Raw genomic sequence first — 19955 nt, 5'->3', positions numbered from 1 at the left:
TGCGGGAACGTGGAAATCCTCTGGTACAAAATGATACCGAAATACTGGAATTTAGGCACATAAGTGGAGGAACCGGATTAATCGGCGCCGATCTGGTAGATCTAGCATGTCACCAGACTTTCTCGCTTCACATATTTCTGTTATCAATTGTATGCGGTCATGCACATAAGTATATATGATCCGAAGGTTGATGAGATGTAATCAATTATACCATTTTCGCCAATTAATCATTGCTCGAGATACAGACTTTCGTGTATACAGAATCATCATTGAGAGAAAAAGAAACACGATGCCCAACGTACTTATAACAGGAACGAACCGAGGAATAGGACTTGGATTAGCAAAAGCATATGCCAAACAACCAAATACGAATGTAATCTTAGGATTAAGGGATCCAAATAGTGGAAGTATGCCTGAAATCGAAACTGCCCAAGGATCAAAGGCGATTAAAGTCAAAATCGATTCAGGAGATATTCCATCTGCTAAAAAGGTGAGTGAATACTCAGGATGTCCATTTTAAGAGGTTTAGGAATTGACTTATATAGCTATTGTGTGATTTTCATAGGCTATGGAAGACTTGAAAACTCAAGGTATAGATAAGATTGACATAGTGCGTTTTATCGAAATATCCCGAAAGCTTTGATATCCTCGATCAAATTGGTTAATTGCAATTAATGTATGATTTTCATTAGGTTATTGCCAATGCGGCTATTGGAGATTGTTTTGGTGGTTTACACGAAGTCGATCTGAATTCTTTCGAAGAGCATTGGAGGATAAATGTTAGTAATCTACAAAAGATTCGATTGATCTAGTGATCAGAACTGAAAGTCTCGAATATAGGTTTTAGCTCCTTTAGCTCTATTTCAAGCTTGCGTACCATTAATGCCAGAAGGAAGTAAATTTATTTGGATGTCTTCTGGAGCTAGTATAATTGATAGAATACCTGATAAACTTGACGCAGGATATGGTATAACAAAGGTGAGTAGAGTTGCTCTAGAAAAAATACGATTCATTCTTTAATTTCGAAGCTGATCTTTCTTCTCTTTGACTTTCTCTTGTATCAGAGTTCAATGAATTACCTTGTAAGTTCAATTTACAACTCACTGAATAGGTGTGAAATATTTCAGCGAAAGTTTACAATCTTATTCATTTACACAGGCTCGATATGCACATTTCGAACAACCTAATATAATTACATTTTCACTTAGTCCTGGATGGGTTCAAACTGAAATGGGAGATAGAGGAGCTAAATGGGCAGGTATGGAAAAAGCTCCACTTACAGTTGAAGAGAGTGTTTGTGAGTCCGCTTTAAATTACAATCTCAACATCACAACATCTAATACAGACCCTGTTCATTAGCTGGAATTATCAAAGTTATTAATGAAGCTACAAAAGATAAATATTCGGGATTACATATTAGATATGATGGTAGTCAATCCAAATGGTGAACGTCGAATCTGCCGGAAACCTCGAACTCTTGTATTTCATATGCATCGCTTTACACTCTACTAAATGGAATCACTCGACTTCACTTGTCCAATTTATAATGGCGGTATGAGCAATGTCAGTTTCCAGAACTCGATTGAGATCGTACTTCCGTTTATGTGCACAAACGGACATTACCAAGTTACGTTGCTAGCTAGTTTGTATGGTGTGTGTATATATATATATATATATATCTGTATACATGTGTAGAGGATATCAGATGAAGGGTATATGAAATAATGTAAATGAACAAGCGAAGACCCAAAAATTTTATTACAAAAAACAGCTATGACGAGAAAAGATAAGTTCATATATATATATAGATATCGTATCATCCGCACAGCACCACACAGGCCCAGACTAAAAGACCAAAGCTCAAAATAGTGTGATGGTCAATTACCATCCTGTACCAAGTACATCACCTTGACTAGCCCTTCTTTTGACCTTAGGCTTGGTGACAACACCTCTAGAAATCCTATTTTTCATATTGACGGGAGTTTTTTCTTCTTCACTTGAATCACTATCCGATCCTGACCCGGAATCACTATCACTTTGAACAGCTGGAATAGGTTGAGAATGAGAAACTCCAAAGTTGCTTCTTGTTCTTCCTAGTCCATTAGATTTTGTTGACGATTGAGCAGGTAGACTCATTCTCCCATTTGACGATCTGGTCGAAAAATTAGGTTGAGAAGCTGATGAAGGGAATCCAAAAGAAGATCTATTACGCAATGCGTCTTTGGATAAAGATGAAAGTGTAGGTATAGTGTGGATATGGACGTGATGGTTCCCGTTACTTCCGGTAGCGGGTTGGGATGATGGAAATTTGGGCAAAGGTAAAGAAGGGTAAAGAGAGGTTGTTGATTGTGAAGATCGTAATGTTGGTTTCGCCTTTGTTGCAGCGGGCAGGATTGAATTGTCTGATTCGTCCGATGACGATTCCGGTTCGCTATCGGTCATGCCATCTCTCACGGCTGCATGCAGTGAACTATCGCTCTTCTCTTCTTGCCCATTAGCAGGCTCGCTGTCGGAACTCTCCTCATGGGGTTGAGAGTCTTCTACTTGATCCGTTCTTTCTTCCTCTTCCTCTTGGATAGGACTTGTGAGTCTCAGACTGCTCTTTCTACTCATGCTGTTTCCTTTCTTGGCAGATAGAGGCGATTCGGCTACACGGTTCACCCTGATGGCAGCTTTCGGCGTCTCATCAATACTTGCTCCACTTTCAGAAGAAGGCAAGTTCGGATAAATATTGTATGCTTGAGTTTGCGGAAGTTGAGATCCGGGTGACATGAAGAGATTCGAAGTGCTGGATCTCAATTTAACGCGTCGAGGCTCACTATCCTGTGTCGCGGGGACGAGCGGTATCTTGGACCCAACCGGCGTTTGTTGAGTAGACTCATGAGCCTCCTCAGCTTCTTCTAAATCCGCTTCGGATTCTTCCTCTTCAGGTATGGGCGCGGGAGTGTAGATTACGTGTGAAGGTGAGGATTGTAATTGATCGACTTGTGACGAGTGGACCGGCGTTGTACCTCTCCTTGAGCTTCTTCTAGGCTGCGGTAAAGGTGAGGATGCGAGTTCATCAAGTTGGGAGGAAGGGGTATTTCCTCTCGCACTCCTTCGTACAGGAACATTACTAGACGGTGACTTCGATCTGAAACGGGCAGCAGGATTGGGCTGAGAAGAGGAGATTCTGCGAGTAGTGACTCGTGGTGAAGGGGGTTCGAGTGTTGGCTCCCGAGACATGGATCGAGTATGTCTGCGGCGAGGTGGGGAAGTGTGCGCAGGCTGGGATAAAGATGTCTGAAGGTCAATGGGAGGGGCAAGATTCGATTGTCTGGCCATACCGCGAGTCAGTCTTCCTATAGCTGCTCTTGGTGTATTTTCTTCACTTTGAGAACTTCCGTTTACCAATTGTGTAGCGGGTATAGGTTCTTGTGCGTCTTGCTGTGAACCTTTGCCAGAGGAGGAAGGTGGCGACATAAGTCCTTGTGAAATCACATGACCAGTTTTACCCTCGTCACCTCTAGCAGGCAAATCGACATCGGAGATTCTCTCGATAGCATCGTCCTCGTCGATAGCTTCCTGTAACGCAATTGAGCCCGGAAAGTCGGCAACGATGGGAGAAGGGCTCGTAACGTCGGCAAGCTCAGCGAATGACCTTTTGGAGGAAGACTCGGTAGCTGGTTGGGAAGGCGAACGGGATTGTCTGATCGACGAAGCTTTGTGTAAGACATTATTTTGGGAGGATCCCGAGGGTTTATCTTGATCTTGCTCTAAATCGGGTTGGGATCCAGCTTGGCCGATATCAGGTGGTTGAGTGAATGGTATAACGTCGTCCTCCTCCAAATCATTTGCTTCTTCATCAGATTTTTCGTCGGCATATTCACCTACCGAGCTTTCAGATCCTGCTCTGCCTTTAGCAGCGAATGATGCAATTGGCAATTGACGCTCAGGTGTAGATTCGATATCTGATTCTTCTTCGATCTCTTCCTCGATCTCCACATCTTTCATACCAGCGGCTGATTGTCTCGCACGACGTTTGAGAGTTTGTGACAAGGGCATAGACATGAAATCGTCCAATGAAGGAGGTTCACGGGAGGCGCCTTTTTGCCCAAAGGGAGATGGAGATCGACTGATAGAATCAGCGGAGCCAGAACCACTTCGAGTACTTGTTGTTCCATCATCGGAGTCTCCTTCTGATTCGGACCCTGTATCATCCTCCTCCTCATCATCGCTTTCCGACGCGGAACTTCCGGTCTCGATCACCGCATCGGAGACACTCAGTCCAGAAACGGAACCCGCTTTAGTTGCCAACGCTTTCAGGTAGATCGGAGGTGCGCTATGCTCTCTTGTCGGCGATTGATCAAGGCGAGACTGTTGAGAAAGCTTAGGTAATGGTTCAGGCGAGACTGACGGTTCTGAGGTGAGAGATTGTGAGACGACTGAAGGTTCAGCTGAGTCGGGTGGCGTACTTTGATCTCTAGGTAATGGTCGCTTCTCCGAACCTCCAACAGGTGAGAGGGCTTCTTCCGGCAAGCGGTCCGACAAAAGCAATGCGTCATCTGCAGACGCGTCTTCGATTACCGCATGTTCAGTCTCACTGGTTTGCGAGGAAGTGTGTTCGAAAGGTTCGTCAGCGTGTGCTGGTACTGCATCTGCGACTTTGGTTGCGGGCTCGACTATTGGTGCTGCAACCTGCGTCTTGCTGGATGCGAGGTCTGAAGGTAAAACAGGCTCATTGAGAAGTTCTGCTGCAACTTGCTTCTGCGGGGTGATTTTTGACTTGTAACCTTTGACCTTCTTCGCAATATCTTCCAAATGCCCAATCCAGAATTCGATCTTTTCGATACTCGAATTCCTCAAGGTGCTTTTCTTTTGAACCTTTTTCTCTGCCAGAAGCTCGCGAAGACGCTCAGGACCACGAATGACCTCGGGACAATCTTTACCAAGGTGGTTCGGACCGTTACAGATGGTACATTGGCCCCTTTTTTGAAGCACCTTCTGGTACTCAGGTGTTAGATGTTGCGGCATATTCGATGTGTCCATCGTCGCTAGATCCGATCGTATAGATGTAGGTTTGGAAGAGGCTGAACGTAACAACTGGGTCAGCTCATATCGAGGGCATCGGTTGAGTAGGGCTTTTTACTCACTACGTGCGTTAGCAGACCTTTTCACCGGTGATGCTGCTACCTCTTCCTCTTCTAGCGAAATTGCTTCATCGTCTACCACGTCATCACTATCGTCTTTCACCGAGATTATGGATCTGCTTTGACCATAGACTTTCTGGGCACTGCGATTTTCGAGCGAAGATGAGTTATACCGAGAAGTGATGAAGGGTATGGGTTCGTTTGGCCGAACATGAAAGACGAATGGATACGATAAAGGAATGTATCTTGCTACGACTATTTTGTCCCTGTCTTTACCGAGAGGTTCTTTGACAAGTTCTGAGGAAGCTTCAGGCACAGAGGCTGGAGTGATTTGATTTGAATGATCGACTTCCATAGCATCGTCGTCGACTAAGGCGATCTCAGCATGAAGGTTTTCCTCCTCTGCCTCAAGTGATGTTGGTATTTCCACCGAGGGTATTATTTTCCTTGCTGCTGCCCTCTTTGACGTTCCCGCAGGAGTTTCGTTCTTCTCTAGATCCTCCGCTACTTCGTCTTCAAGTCGTGTACCCTGAACGTCCGGCACAACCGAAACTTTCTTTTTCCGCTGTCTCTCGACTTTCTTTACAGACTGCGGGATCCCTGGTTCATTCGAAGGTTGATGATCAGCGTCTGGCGTAAAAATGGGACTTGTTTGAGCGTCGGATTGTTCCACTGTTGATAAACAATCCTGCTCCGTATCCTTCGCACCGGTGACCAGCTCCTCATTGTCGGCTAAGGGTGCTTCAAGCGAGACTTGCTCCTTTTTCTTGCTCCTTGACTTCGGTGTCTTCATGTTCTTGTCGTTATCCGGCTTGTCTATTTGAGAATCGAGTTCGGACGCAGCCAAATCTACCTGCACACTCTCCTCTGAACTCGGCGGTGTATGAAGGACAATTTCTGTAGCTTCTAAATCTTTCTTTGACACCCTGCTCTTCTTACGCGGCATGATCTCCGCAACTTGTTCTTGTTCTTGCTCTATACTTCCAGGCTCTTCGTCCGCGATTGGAGATCCTTCGAATTCTAAACCATCTGTTCGGTTACCAGTCTCGGTTTTAGGCTGTTCTTGCGCATCTTCGATAGACTCCGTCTTCTCCTTGACAGACGATGTAGGAGTTTCCGGTAGTTCTTCTTCCGCTTCTCCATCGACAGAAGGTGTGGAAGGTGTAGGTAATCGACCTAGCGGACTGGGGGTAACAGGTCTATATTTATTCAAGTGCGCGTAGGGGGAGGGAACGGAAGAAGAGGTAGACGAAAGATTTATCTGAAGTGCAGGAGAAGAGCGGGTGGGTTGCTGAGGAGAATTAGTCTTCTTTCGTCTTTTCTTTTCGGGGCTCTTTGATGCGCGCTCTCGACTAGTACTTTTAGCTGTCCGCTGAGGTATTGAAGTTGTGTCAACGGTGATAGCAGAATCCGCTTGAGGTGGTTCCGAGGCTTCTGAATCCCTCTTTCGTTTCCTTTTAGACTTCTTTGAGGGTGTCGTCAAAGGCTGAATTGATTCGGAAGATGAAGGAGCGTCGAAGGACGATGATGATGCGGTTGTTTGGAAATTTCCCGATAATTCTTCACTCTGCTTCTGCTTCCTCTTCTTTTTGGAGGACTTGGCGTTGGTTGGCGGTATGGGGTCTGGGAGGGAAGAGGCAGAAGGTAGAGCTGGAGTGAAAGGAGGTTCGAGTGTAGATGAAGGGTTCTGCGCGTCTATTCCATGTATCTCTGTTGGCGTCCCCGTTGCGTCCGTTCCTATCGCTGTTTGGTCTGCGGCTTTTCGTTTCCCCTTCTTGTCGTTCTTTGGCTTAGGTGCAGGTGTTTCAAACACATTTCCAGTCGACTCCGATGAGCCTCCAGAAGCAGGAGTCTGCGGATATTGATCATGGTGTGCAGGTATCTCACTTATGGATGAGGCTGGGCCACTTGTAGGGAGGTAAATCTTGACTGTATAGGTGGCTGAAGGTTTATCTAAAGCTCTCCGTTGAAAGGATTCAAAGTCGTACTCTAGTACATACCATTAGCTCTTTGTCTGGCCAATGGTGTATATGCTCCAGAAACAATCAATGACCTACCATCGATCAAATCCACTTCTCTACCCTCAGCCCTTACATGCGATATTCTGAAGTGTTCAGGCTTTGACCTCGGATCTATCTTTTCGATGGCGGCATTCAAAACTGACTCAAAGGGTTGATTCGGTTCTGGCAAGATGTTAGCAAATATCAGCGATATTATATGATAAAATTCCGGGCTCTACTCACTTATACGCTTTTTGCATAGCTTCATACCTCCAGCTGTTTCGAAACATATTAATGGTCCCGCACTTCTCGAACTAGAAGCGGGACTTTTAACGGTGGAAGGTCCAGCTGGATAAGGTGATGAAACTGATGTACCACCTTCCGTAGCTATAGTCTTCTTGGCCATCTCGATGTTCCTCCAACAATCACTTGGCACCTGCAGAAGTGTGTAGGCTATCGACCAAGTCTGATTTGAAGATTAAAGTAGGAAAACACCTTCAATAACAAGTTCAACATATATTTCAACATTTCAGCGCGAGACTGCATGTGCCAGACATTTTTAACTGAGTGGCGGATTTACATTATTTTCAACCATTCATTCAAAACTCGTCTTACATTGTCTTTATACGTGATTGTTTCGGAAGTGATGTGACATGGCGAAGCATACATGCATATGGGTAGCCTCTTGAATTTCCAATAAGCACCTGTACAGGAGGTTGAACCAAACACTTGTATCAGAAATGAATTAACGCTCAGCGGGGTCGTATCACGTGATACGGACTTTGCCATGTTCCGAGTAACGACCGAAGTTGATTGAGGATGAGAATCATTCCGGTCCACTCTCACTTGAAGAGATGCAATCTTACTCTTTCAGCCTGTCACTCTAGGCGATACAAGCTGTAGAATACATTCACACTCGAAAATCCTGGTTCAAAGGAGCGAGCCATCTCATCAAAATGTCAAATCTATTGATTCCACGATCATCCTCTTCCCTACGATCCTCTTTTATCCCTACATTCCGATCATTCTCTTCAACTTCATTCAACTCAAACGAACAAAAGATTAAAGTTCCAATAAATTTAATAGCTTCATTAAGAAAAGAATTCCCTGTTCCTTTATCACAAGCAAGAGAAGCATTAGAAAAATCAAATTTAGATTTAAAAAAAGCTTTAAATTATTTACATTCATCAAATTCTTTAAATGCAGAAAAAAAAGCAGCAAAAGTTTCAGGTAGAATAACAAATGAAGGTATAATTTCAATTTCATTATTATCAAATAAAAGAGTTGGAATGATTCATTTAGGTTGTGAAACTGATTTTGTTGCTAAAAATCAAATTTTTTTAAATACTGCAAAAAATATTTCAGAAACAACAGCTTTTTTAGATGTACCTAATATTGAAGAATTTGATCATCCTTCTCAACAAAAACAAAGAAATCAAAATAATGAAATTGGTTTAGGTAAAGATCCAATTTTAAAATTTCCTGTAGAATCTTTACTTTCTGCTCCATTAATTTCACTTTCAAATGAAAATGGTGAAATTAATCAATCATCAGTTAGTAGTAATGATTTACAAACTATTAAACAAACTTTATTATCTTCTTTATCACAAACTGGTGAAAATTTGAAATTAATTAGAGCAACTTCATTCGCTTCTCCTTTTCCATCAAAACCTGAAATTAGATATATTCCTTCAGGATATGCACATGGAGGTCCAAATGATAAACAAGGTAAAGTTGGTGGAATTATAGTTTTATCTGTGGAATCTCAAGATAATGAAAAACCAATCACTACTTTGATACATGGACCTAATGGAGATAAATTAGAAAATGATCTTAACGAATTCGCAAGAACAATATCAAGACAAGTTGTTGGTTTCCCTACTAAAGTTATCGAAAAATTAGATAGACCTTTTGAAAATGATGAAATTTTATACGAGCAACCATTCATGATGTTCAAGGGAGATTCAAGGCCGGTCAAAGAAGTCTTAGCAGAATGGGGTAAAGAAAAAGGTGTTATAGTCAAAGTTGTAGGTATGAGAAGATGGGCCGTAGGTGATGAGGTCGAAGATCCATTATTGGAAAAATCTGGTGATAACACCGCTTAAAGGTTACACAACGATTTAGGATAGAGAACAAGCATGGCATTCTGGTTGATCCTGCACGACCAAGACTTCAGGAGGGGCTAATGGTGAGCTATCACTGGCGTGGTTAACATGATTGAAATACAGTGAATGTCTAAGATGGTGGCAGTCATTCGTAGCATTATAATTTTCATGCATTTACACATCTTTCTCATCGTATATATATAACTATAATAGTAATACAACATGATATTTCAATTGTGCTTACAATCCGATCCAATCTATTCTCCTATATTCTATAAGCCAACACGTGCACTAGGGTTTGTCAGGTGGTCCAGCCAATAACTCAGCTTCCTTCTTGCCAGCATCTTCTAGACCCTCTTTCACTCGTTCGATCGTCGAAGGATCTTCTTTCACTGTATCCTCACTATCTGTTCTGTCTCTAGGTTTGCCCTCTGAATTATCATCAGCATGTTGAGAATCAGATGACTTCCGATCCGATTGTCCTTCTGCATGTTCATGTTGCGAAGAAGTGTCATGATCTTGATGTGATTCACCTTTCTTTGCTGATTTTTTCGCTTTCTTACTTTCGACCCAAGCTTTCGCTTCAGCTTTCTTGGCAGCCTCATCTTCTCCTCTCTTCAACTTAACATTTTTCACCAAAAATAAAGTAATCAAGCACGACAGACCAATAACTGGCGTTGTGAAGTAAAACACCCCATTGATTCCTTTAGCTATTGACGAATACCAGAATACGTATCAGTAAGAAACATGGGCTCTTTGGCACAGAAAAGGAAACGTACAATAAGCTTGTATGACGGAATTCGCCTGTTCATCTGTTAAACCCAAACTTTTGACTTGAGTAGGATCCGATAGAATAATATTGAAAACATCATCACTTAAAATACCCTTCAAATTACTTTTGACCCTATTATTAACAATGGCACTTCCAACAGCTAAAGCGATTGTACCACCTAACATTCTGGTAAAATTTCTTATTCCAGTTGCAGTTGCCATATCTTTTCTTGAAACACCAGATTGAATTGCAACTAAAGAAGTTTGAAAAGTTTGTCCAGCTCCAACACCAGTTATAATTTGATAAACTATTAATTTTGCTTCACTTGTATTTGGTTGTATTGAAGTTAATAATCCTAAACCAATTGTCCAAATTCCAAATCCAATTACTATATTATACCAATAATCTCCTGTTTTTGATTGAATAATACCTGAAGTGAATGAAACACAAGTTTGAACTAACATTAAAGGTAATGTTAAAACACCTGATCTTATTGCTGAAACTTCTCTTACAACTTGAAAGTATTGAGGTAGGTAATATAATGCAGCATAAAATGCCATACCGCTGAATAATGTTGTAACGTAACATGCGGCTACCGAGGTATCCTTGAAGATGTGCATTGGAACCAAAGGTAGACTGACAACTTTCCATTCCACAAATAGGAAAACTCCAAGTAAGAAAAGACCGATGATTAATGGAGCGATGACAGCTGCTGATGACCAAGAGTACTGAGATCCACCCCATGATAAAGCGATGAGTATCAATGAGGCCCAACCAAGCGTTAAGATTGATCCGTAAAAATCTAATTTCTTCAATTTACCCCACATCGAACCACGAACTCGTCGCAGGGGTAGCAAAAAGACTATAATTATCATCGCCAAAGAGGTGAGTGGGAGATTGATATACTGTAAAGAATTTCTCGGGTAAGCTCAGTTTACTGCTGAGTTGATTACAATTCAGCAATACTCACAAAACACCACCTCCAGGTGACTTTCTCGGTGAAAACACCGCCAACGATAGGTCCACAAGAATTGGCAGTAGCAACGACCACTCCGGTGATTCCTTGATACTTCCCTCTGTCTTTGATTGATACCACGTCTGAGACTGCACGAGACCGTGAACGTCAGCGAGGAAGGGGGCCTAAATGAACAAGAACGGACTGACTAATGATCATCGATAATGTTAAGATACCTCCTCCTCCAATACCTGCTATAGCTCGGAAAATGATCAATTGAATCATTGATTGAGCCAGAGCACAGGCCAACGAACCCATCAAGAAGATGAATAGACACGCGAGTAGGGTGAACTTTCGTCCGAATATATCGGATACTCGTCCATAGATAGGTTGAGCGGTCTAAAAACAAAAAGGTCGTATCAGTTTGTGTCCGGTAGATATTCAACAACGGATACTCACTGTGGAAGTTAGAAGATAGGCTGTTCCGACCCAAGAACTAATATCAGCTCGATTGAACACTTTACCAAGTGTAGGTAAAGCTGTAGTCACGCTATGTGCCAAATAATGCTTAGCTTTCAACACAAGATGATGGTAAATTTTTGAATACTTACATGGTTTGATCCAATAATGAACAAAAAAGAGCACAAGTTAATCCAACGAAAACAGCTATAACTTGTTTAACAGGTAACAAATTTGTTTGATCTTGTAATTCAACTTGTTTCTTCTTTCCGAATCTTGATTTTTTACCTTGAATTTTCTTTTCTTCATCTTCTTCCTGTTCTTCTGTAGGAACAGGTTGATTGCTATTCCTTCTTGATTGTGTAGGTGTACCATCATCATGTTCATGTTCAATTTCATCATGGGTATGTAAACCATCATCTTCTCCATTGATGTTTTCATGATCTTCAGGATCAAATCCACCAGTTTCGTGAGTTGCCATTCGTCTTAGTGAATTCCTTGTATGGATACTACTTGAAGTTGGTACACGTGATAATGAATTTACATTATTGTCTATTTGTGGTGATGTTAACATTGATGATCGTCTAGGAAATTTACGCGCCGTCATCGGAGCCGGGATCGTAGGTATAGGTTTTTGAAATTGAGGTAAGGCATTATTTGGGTCTTTCTCCGACATAGTTCTTTAAGATTATAGATCGGTAGGTCTGATTGTGTTGAACCCAATAATTGGTGTATAAAGTTGGCCTTCTGCTATGGCTGATCAAAAGGTACAATACTAAGCGGGATGAATACCGATCGTTCGATTTCGGAAGACCGAACCCTATCGAATGAGTATATGGGAAGATAGCGATATATCAAGTTATGTCAGACACATAGGTTGAAAGGAAAGCGAGAGGATATTTAACAATATAATCGCAATAACCTTTGAATATCGTTTATCGAATAACGAAAGAAACAACAGATAGATGAACAATACCCCTCCTCCCTTGGGTAGTACTATCCTGGTATCGTCTGTCACTTTCATCGTCACCACTCTAAGTTTTAACTCTCGGTCAAATCCGAAAAATCCAAAAATTTGGGTGGATCCCGAAACCCTTTTGACGGTCGCCGCCGATCATTAAGTCTATATTTGGAATATTATTCTATCGGTCGAACGCTCGGCCGAAATAGCGATGATATTATTGGGTGCAGCTCGAATATTTCAGTTCCTAAGCAATAAATACATGTGATATGGGCAATCTAAACATTGTAATGGGTTAACATGCTTGTGAATCTACGTGGCTATGCAATGAAATTGAAATTAATTAATTTGAAAAAGGAATATAGAAAGCAGTAAAACGAAGGTATTTTGAAGGTACATCGGAATCCCGCAAGAACGCCATATACCTGGAAACAGGAAGAAAGGCAATTGAATGATTTGTAAAAACGATCATGAAAGGACATTGTGTGGATCATTTCTGGCAGCAGTACGGAACTTCCCGCTAATATACTCAGAATCAGAGACCTAACCTTCCCTTTTCCGAAGCAATATCATCATACAGTTGGAAAATGTCTTCCCGAGTCTTACTTATTTGTTCGGTAAGAGCAATTTTTAAATCCGGAAATTCTACTGAAAGTTTAGTCCATTTCTCTATTTCTGATACTTTTTGTCTGAGTGATTTATTTAGGTTCTCTAAAACGGGTGAAATACTTGCAGTACTATCTGACTTGATATCTTGAACCGTACTACCAGGGTCCAGATTCGATGAATTCGTGGGAGTAGGGGTAGCATTAATACCTGCGCTAGCGTTGTTTGGTTTCGCTATTGAGGTTAATATGCTTGTGGAGGTTTCATTTACGAGTGGAAGTGCTGAAGAAGATGCTTTTGTAGGAGAATGACTGTTCTTCTGAAGATTGGCTAACTTCTTAGCAGGACTCCTATTAGAAGCCGCGGTCTCAAACGAATGGGTCTTTTCATCGTGATGTGTTTTCTTCACTTTCTTAGAACGCTCCGAGACGGCTAAGTTGCCAGAGGAATGCTGGTCCTCAGACGGAGCAACAGACTTGAAAGAATCATTGAGTTCCATCTCTTCTTCTCTAGCTCGCTTATAGAGTTTCCTGCGTTGATTTTTGGTAAGTGTGCTTGGGTCTGGCGGTTGCGCTGCGGCTATCGCTGGAGTCGTAGATTTATCTTTGTAATTGGGAGTACAGATAGATTGATCATTCGGCTTTTTCAGAAGCTTCAACGGGTTTGAGGCATTCACATTCAATTGCTCATTCCTGATCGTCCTCGATGCCAATTCTTCGTTAATGGCAATTGGTGTGGCTACGTGATTTTCGATTTCTTCGGAAGTCTTATCCTTCGACAGAATAGCTAAAATTTTCGTTCCGTCTTCTTTTTCATGTATACATGTTTTTGTCCATCTAGTGGGTCTACCATGCTCATCAGGTTTTGAAACGATATCTCGTATATCGGATATCCATTCTTCGATAAGTCCTTCACCTAATGTCTTGTTCTTCTCATTATGTTTCAATATATCTTTTGGATATTCGAAAAATTCATAATACTGAGACGATTTGTTCTTCCAAGTTGGTAACTCCACTTCGTTTTTCCTTTCTATTGGAAAAATTCTTACTTGCATTGTAGGAGTATCCTCCCAAGTCTGCAAGACTGGTGTCTTCGTTGGGAGTCCCTTAGCATCTGGCTCACTATACGATCGCTTGATATCATTTTTCCAGCTCTGAAATGCCTCAACAGACTGTTTCCTCTTAGCGAGAGTATCGTATTCTGGAGGATAAGTGATATATAGATACTGATTTCCAGGTCCCCCATGTCCCTCCTCTTGTTGCACGTCCGTCACGGCGACTGAGACAGGGGTCTCATCGTGAGTGATCTTGTTACTTGGAGGGTCAGCTGCAGACGAGCCGACAGCACTGCTGGGATAACTCGAGGCATCGATTGGAGTTGCTAGAGGTTTAGTGGGCGAATCAACGATGATTGGATCGGGAGGCGAGACAGCTCTTGTCGTAGGGTGTAAGACTTTGTGTACCGGTGTAGGATCTGGTAGTGTCCAGTCAAAAGCGACTCCATCATCTCTCCAGTGTGTACCTCCAATCTTCTTGCCTTGATCGGTCATCTCAGCTCGTTGACTTTTCCGAAATGTCATCCTAGCGTGACTGCGTGCGTGTGGGTCCTTGGCCCAGCACTCCGGTAGCTCTTGTTTCCTGTTCGGACTCTTTCTGGTCAGCTTCATTCATTGCTCAAAGGGAATTTATACCTAGCGAATCCTTTACCATACTCACGTAAATGCTATCGTCCCAGAAGTCCTGACACCTTCATCCGTGATGACCTCATTTTCTAGATCCTTCACTGACGGTTTCACATCGACTTGTTCTCCCAATATCTCTTCCTTATTCGAATCAGACATTTGATGTTGTCCATCCGGTTCTGGGTCACACTCAATTTCAGGTTCGGATTTCAAGCTCACTTCGGCTTTTTGCTTTTCCTTGCCTTTCGGCTTTGGATTGTTAGGATTATTAGGTTTGAAAGACATTTTCTTGATTTCTGCTAAAGGTTCCGGTATCACAGATATAGGAACGGCTGGTCTCCCTCTGCCTGTGTCCAAGGTTTGAGTATGTGTATTGGGGTTTCCATTCACTTCCGCTGGGCTTGGTGGTCTGCTGTTTGATGGACCGCTAGGCGGTGGACGTCTAAATGCTGGATCACTGATGGGTTTAGATGAAGTCGGGAGTTGAGCAGAAATGCCATTCGGATTTGGATTGCGAGATAGATGCGAAAGTGCTTTATCGCGATTATCATTGTCGGGGTCATAAATTCTCTGAGAATTATAGCTGGTGGGTCGTGAAGGCCCGGCTTGATTATTCAATATATCATCGAAATCATCCTGGCGGTCTATGCGAGGTGGGGTCCGACGATATCGAGATGAGGGTGACCATCTATCCTGCTTAACAGGCTGAGAAGGGCTATACCTCCTTGAATAATTTCGGGCAAATTGGGCTGATGGTGGTGGCGATGAAGATGATGAGAAGGTTCGATGAGGTGGCCTTTGACTTGATTCGTCTCTTACTTCTACCCTTGATCGATCTCTATATCCTTCATCCCTTTCCCTGGGATATCTAGGCGGTGAATCATATCTAGGTCTATAATTGTTAATTTCAGGTCTTGAGGGTAATCCATTCCTAGTAGCGTTTCCACCTCTTAGCGAACGTGGTAAACCCCTACCTCTACTTGAACCCCTAGGTATTGAAGGTCCACCTCTTGAACCTCTAAGTCTCGATGATGGCCCACCTCGACCACGATTAAGAGGTTTTGAGAATGTTTGAATTGAAGGTGGTCCAAGATTCGCAACTTTTTTATTAGCATAACCTAATACATCCCTATCTTCAATCGCTCTAGGAGGTACTAATCCTCTACCTCTACCTCTTGCTCTACCTCCACTCGACATAGTCTAGTTCTACAAGTGTTACCGTCAAACCAAGGAAAACCCCAAATGGTGTCGGCACACTCTTGATAAGACGCAAAATGCACTTCTCGGCCAACCCAATAGGAGCGAAAGATGCAATCGATTTTCTAGATATATGAATTATAGTGTAAAAGTCAGAAAAAGGTTGAAATCTTCGACAAAATCAACAAATATCCTCGAACCCGCTGAAATCATTAAAATATCCTAAAACGTGACAGCCACGTGCCACGTAGCATGTAACACCTGCTCCGTTGGGGAGGATAAAACTTCCAGATAAGTATTTCGCATCGCTATATATGTATATGCATACAATCCTTTCAAATAGCATTACACTCCAGGAGTCTCTCCTTCACTTCTAGCATGTTCTAAAACTTCTCTAGCTAATTTAATATACATTCCGTCTCCTTTTTCATCATCTTCATTGATCATTTTCAAAGCTAATTGATCATTTAAAGTTTTTTCAAATAATGATAATTGTTCTTCTTGATTATCATGTTTAAAAATCCATAATATATATTCATTCTCAGTCCATTCATGTAATTCGTGAGGTAATTTCAAACTAGAGAGTACTATGATATGATGAAGTATAACTAAAGTTGGTAAATGAACCGTTTCGACGGGGTTCGATAATGTTGAATCGTCTGCGAATAATAATGTCCTATTATCGCCCAGAATTAGCTCTATTTATTATACTACCCACGAGTGACTAAGTACTAGAGGAACTTTCGAGAATGAACTCACCTGAAGGATCGCAAAGCCAAGTATTCTTCCCCTATTTTCTCGACCCTCATACCGCCTCTTGAGCCTTGCACACGTCCAGTATTCAACAGACTTGCAATTCCCATTTCTAACTCTGTCATATCTCCCGTTAATTTCAATTTTCCACTTTCGCCAAGTGGCCTAGCTATCGAGGCATGAAGTAGGAAAGTCCTTATTATGTATTTGCTCAATTGTACGACCCTATAACGATTGTATGCCAGAAATCAGTCCCTCTCCTCGGATTATCAGGTCAAGGCAGGGAATACACAATGGAAAAAAGAAGGGTGATAAGAGAGCAAAATAGCACAGCGAGCTCACCAATCTTTCATGAAATCGCCCAAACTCATTCTTCCCAATATTTCACTTCTTACAAAAGAAAGCTTATCGACCAAATCTTGCATGTAAGGTGATCCACCACCTGATCCCATCGTCATAGGATCCATAGGTTTTGAGAAGTCAACTTTATGTATACGAGATAAGATCGATAAGAATTCCTTTTGAAGAGCAGTATCCAGCAATTCCGTTATCTTTCTATACGTTACTTCCAGCGACTATAGCAATTTATGGGTTGTCTTGTTAGTATCTTGGCAGTGAGAAAATTGTCTACCTGAACTTACGATGACCGCGGGGCTCAGAGTTTCCCATACTTTGCCTACGAAATCCTGTTGGACATACTGTACGTTTAGCCAACAATGATACAAGCATCCGACTAGTTGAGAATTGACTATCTGTGCCGGAGTTGCATTCGGCCCGATCAGACTCGTAGCCGTAAAGTCTTTCACCAACTACACATCGTCCACTTCCTTAGCTTAGCCCATAAGGATCCAATGAGTAGACTGACCATTGCATCCACACGCTTGACGAACCCATCTAAAACCTTTCCGGCATTTCGAGCTACTGTCCTGACTAACAAAGGATCGAAACGCGCAGAATCAAGTTCGTTCGTTATTGTCCTAGCTATGCTTACTCCATCTCCCGGTCCGGGTGGATTGCCTCTCGCAGAGAGATACGAAGATAAGGCGGATGAGATGGAATCATTCATTCGAGTCGTTGAACGAGACAAGTAGAGCGTTTCGAATACTGATACCGACCGCAGCACCAGGACGGCTTCAGTACTGCAACGGTGAATTTAGCAAGTATGCCCTGAGAGATATCACGGAAACCGCATAGAAAGGGAACTGACCTTTGGTATTCCTTCGTATACACAGTATCGGTATGCACAGCAATCTTGCCGAAGAAATCGTGGAATAGCCGAAGTAATCTTGGATATCCCGTACTTAAGGCCTGTTGCAACCATGGCGATGCTGTATTCCAGTCTAAGCTTGGTCCGAGATCTCGCTTGTTACAACTTACATCGTATAGCGTCTTTGGACTGCCCTTCAAATGCCTTGGCTAATGTCGTCCAGAACGTAAAGCTTGGTTTTTCGTCTAAAGTCTGGTAGAAAATTTGGATTCAGATCGGTATCGAAACATTTTTGGGAGGTTTTTGTCTAACTCACTTTCATGACCTCATCCAGGAATTCTACACCGCTCACAGGATCTTTCTTCATCTTGAGCACCTTCTCTAACGTATACACCTACTGGTATGTCAGACCGAAATGGGCACAGCTGGTCTGAGCAGCTGACTTACTTTCACACAGCAATTGGCGACGTCCTCTATGACCTTCTCTAGCCTGCTCCATAACGTATTTACCCATATTTGCGTATTTGACGAAGAAGGCTCAGTCGCTGGTCTTCCCCTAGAGAACTTGATTGCACTATGCGAATTTGCCCCCTCTACAAGATGTCCTCGTCAGAATCATCTATCGCGTCGAAATATCCCCAACAGTACCACAGCTTACCTTTCGCAGCCACTTCTTTCCCTATAGCAGTGGAATCGAACGCTTTGGTCACCCGTAGGGAAACAGCATCATTGAGGTCTGCGATCAAGTTCGATACTAAATCAGGTAGTAGGCGAAGATTATGGGCAGTTTGTAATGACGACGATAATAATGATTGATTCTGTCTCACATAGTCAGCATCCAGGATCTATCCCAGCTAGCTAGCAGAATCCGTACCAAATCCGCTAATCCGCTGACCACCATACTTTCCATTTCCTGTATGATAGTATCTCTCGCTTTATCCACAACAGGAATGTATGACTGAACGAACTCGAGCTCCTGCAGCGGTATCTGAGAATCGATTTGTTCATCCTCCTCTTCATTTCTTGGCGGATTCAATAAAGCGTCTATGCAAACATTCTGCATTGATTTATGCGCTTTTCTGGATTTTCAGATTGATAAAAGTACTCACCTAGCTCAGCAACGCTCAACGCTGCTTTGGCCAGCTCCCTTTCTCTTTCCCCTTCCACTTTACCCTTTTCGCTACCTTCCATCTTTGCTAATTGACCTTCTAATCTTCTAGCTAGTAATACGAACCGACTTGCTCGTCTAGTCAAATCAGTGATCAGCCCTAGGATCTGTTGACGTGAGACCAATGTGGATAGGTTTGTATAGGGAGTATGTATTTTCGTATGTAAACGATTTATTGACGTTGATAGGGACGATAAAGACGATCTTATTGGAGAAAGGTGAGACGATAAAGAGAGGGAAGTCGTCAAGTGGGATAGCAATAGGGGGTAAGAAGATGTTATCTATATTCTCCATCAGCTCTGAGCCATACAATGTGCTCTTGAGTGTTCAGCTGACCTCTTGCCGCAATTGTCTCGTCACGTCTTCCTACTCCAACATTATATTAGCGTCAAATACGTCAAGAGATTATCTTGGTTACACGTACGATTCCATAATTCAGTCTAGCTAACTCAGCACCGACATCCCCATCTCCCTTTTCCTTATTTCCTTTTGAACCTTCCTCGACTTTGTCATCCGGGCGGTATACCTTTCCTTGAAGTACAGCATTCGCATAAGTATGAACATCAAATGAGTCGGACAAGAATGGTTTATGATCTGTCAAAGATCATTAGCCGTGCTCGACCATAGACTCCACTACCAGCTTACCAAGGTATGTCTCAGATGACATGTTGTTTGAACTGCACTGAAAGCGGATCAGATATCCCTTGCCTGCTGCTTGATACTGCTCCTCATGTATAAAATAGCAACGATATGTTTGCTCGTCAACAATAATAAACCTCTCGTCGCGACTTAACAATAGCTGGTAGTTCGATTGACCCCACGTGTTGGAATGATCACGTGATCACACAAACCTCCACGGTAAACAAAGATTTCTGAGATCCGGCTAATATATAATCAACTTTTTCAGACTCATCTTTCATTTACCTAAGAAGCAGAACCTGAACATAGCGATTCCAAGATAA

At 42.4% G+C, this 19955-nt stretch overlaps 6 protein-coding genes across 6 annotated transcripts; 2 read left to right on the top strand and 4 right to left on the bottom strand.

Annotated features, from left to right (window-relative positions):
• Positions 1–289: 289 nt before the first annotated feature.
• Positions 290–1448, top strand: I206_100230 (uncharacterized protein; the record flags this gene model as incomplete). The annotated part of the gene is made up of 7 exons (XM_019152869.1): positions 290–490; positions 566–610; positions 693–779; positions 841–978; positions 1065–1082; positions 1159–1297; positions 1360–1448. The coding sequence occupies 7 exons, from the start codon at positions 290–292 to the stop codon at positions 1446–1448; spliced, it is 717 nt and encodes a 238-aa protein (XP_019015007.1).
• A 433-nt stretch (positions 1449–1881) lies between these two features.
• I206_100229 (uncharacterized protein) lies at positions 1882–7535 on the bottom strand (the record flags this gene model as incomplete). The annotated part of the gene is made up of 4 exons (XM_019152870.1): positions 1882–5069; positions 5133–7118; positions 7187–7312; positions 7373–7535. 4 exons carry the CDS (start codon positions 7533–7535, stop codon positions 1882–1884), a joined length of 5463 nt encoding a protein of 1820 aa, XP_019015008.1.
• Positions 7536–8085: 550 nt separating this feature from the next.
• I206_100228 (uncharacterized protein) lies at positions 8086–9234 on the top strand (the record flags this gene model as incomplete). Its single annotated transcript, XM_019152871.1, has 1 exon — positions 8086–9234. One exon carries the CDS (start codon positions 8086–8088, stop codon positions 9232–9234), a length of 1149 nt encoding a protein of 382 aa, XP_019015009.1.
• Positions 9235–9525: 291 nt separating this feature from the next.
• On the bottom strand, positions 9526–12096 carry I206_100227 (uncharacterized protein; the record flags this gene model as incomplete). Its single annotated transcript, XM_019152872.1, has 6 exons — positions 9526–9944; positions 10014–10911; positions 10977–11110; positions 11171–11360; positions 11421–11511; positions 11573–12096. 6 exons carry the CDS (start codon positions 12094–12096, stop codon positions 9526–9528), a joined length of 2256 nt encoding a protein of 751 aa, XP_019015010.1.
• Positions 12097–12916: 820 nt separating this feature from the next.
• Positions 12917–15865, bottom strand: I206_100226 (uncharacterized protein; the record flags this gene model as incomplete). Its single annotated transcript, XM_019152873.1, has 2 exons — positions 12917–14624; positions 14703–15865. The coding sequence occupies 2 exons, from the start codon at positions 15863–15865 to the stop codon at positions 12917–12919; spliced, it is 2871 nt and encodes a 956-aa protein (XP_019015011.1).
• Positions 15866–16210: 345 nt separating this feature from the next.
• On the bottom strand, positions 16211–19660 carry I206_100225 (uncharacterized protein; the record flags this gene model as incomplete). The annotated part of the gene is made up of 15 exons (XM_019152874.1): positions 16211–16541; positions 16625–16843; positions 16961–17193; positions 17260–17427; positions 17484–17757; positions 17826–17946; positions 17996–18077; positions 18142–18219; positions 18273–18418; positions 18484–18643; positions 18700–18869; positions 18935–19274; positions 19330–19359; positions 19418–19587; positions 19639–19660. 15 exons carry the CDS (start codon positions 19658–19660, stop codon positions 16211–16213), a joined length of 2544 nt encoding a protein of 847 aa, XP_019015012.1.
• Between the last annotated feature and the right edge of the window lie 295 nt (positions 19661–19955).

Source organism: Kwoniella pini, chromosome 1 (genome assembly GCF_000512605.2).
Source record: "Kwoniella pini CBS 10737 chromosome 1, complete sequence".
NCBI classification, from domain to species: Eukaryota; Fungi; Basidiomycota; class Tremellomycetes; order Tremellales; family Cryptococcaceae; genus Kwoniella; species Kwoniella pini.
This window is presented reverse-complemented; position numbering and strand designations above follow the sequence as displayed.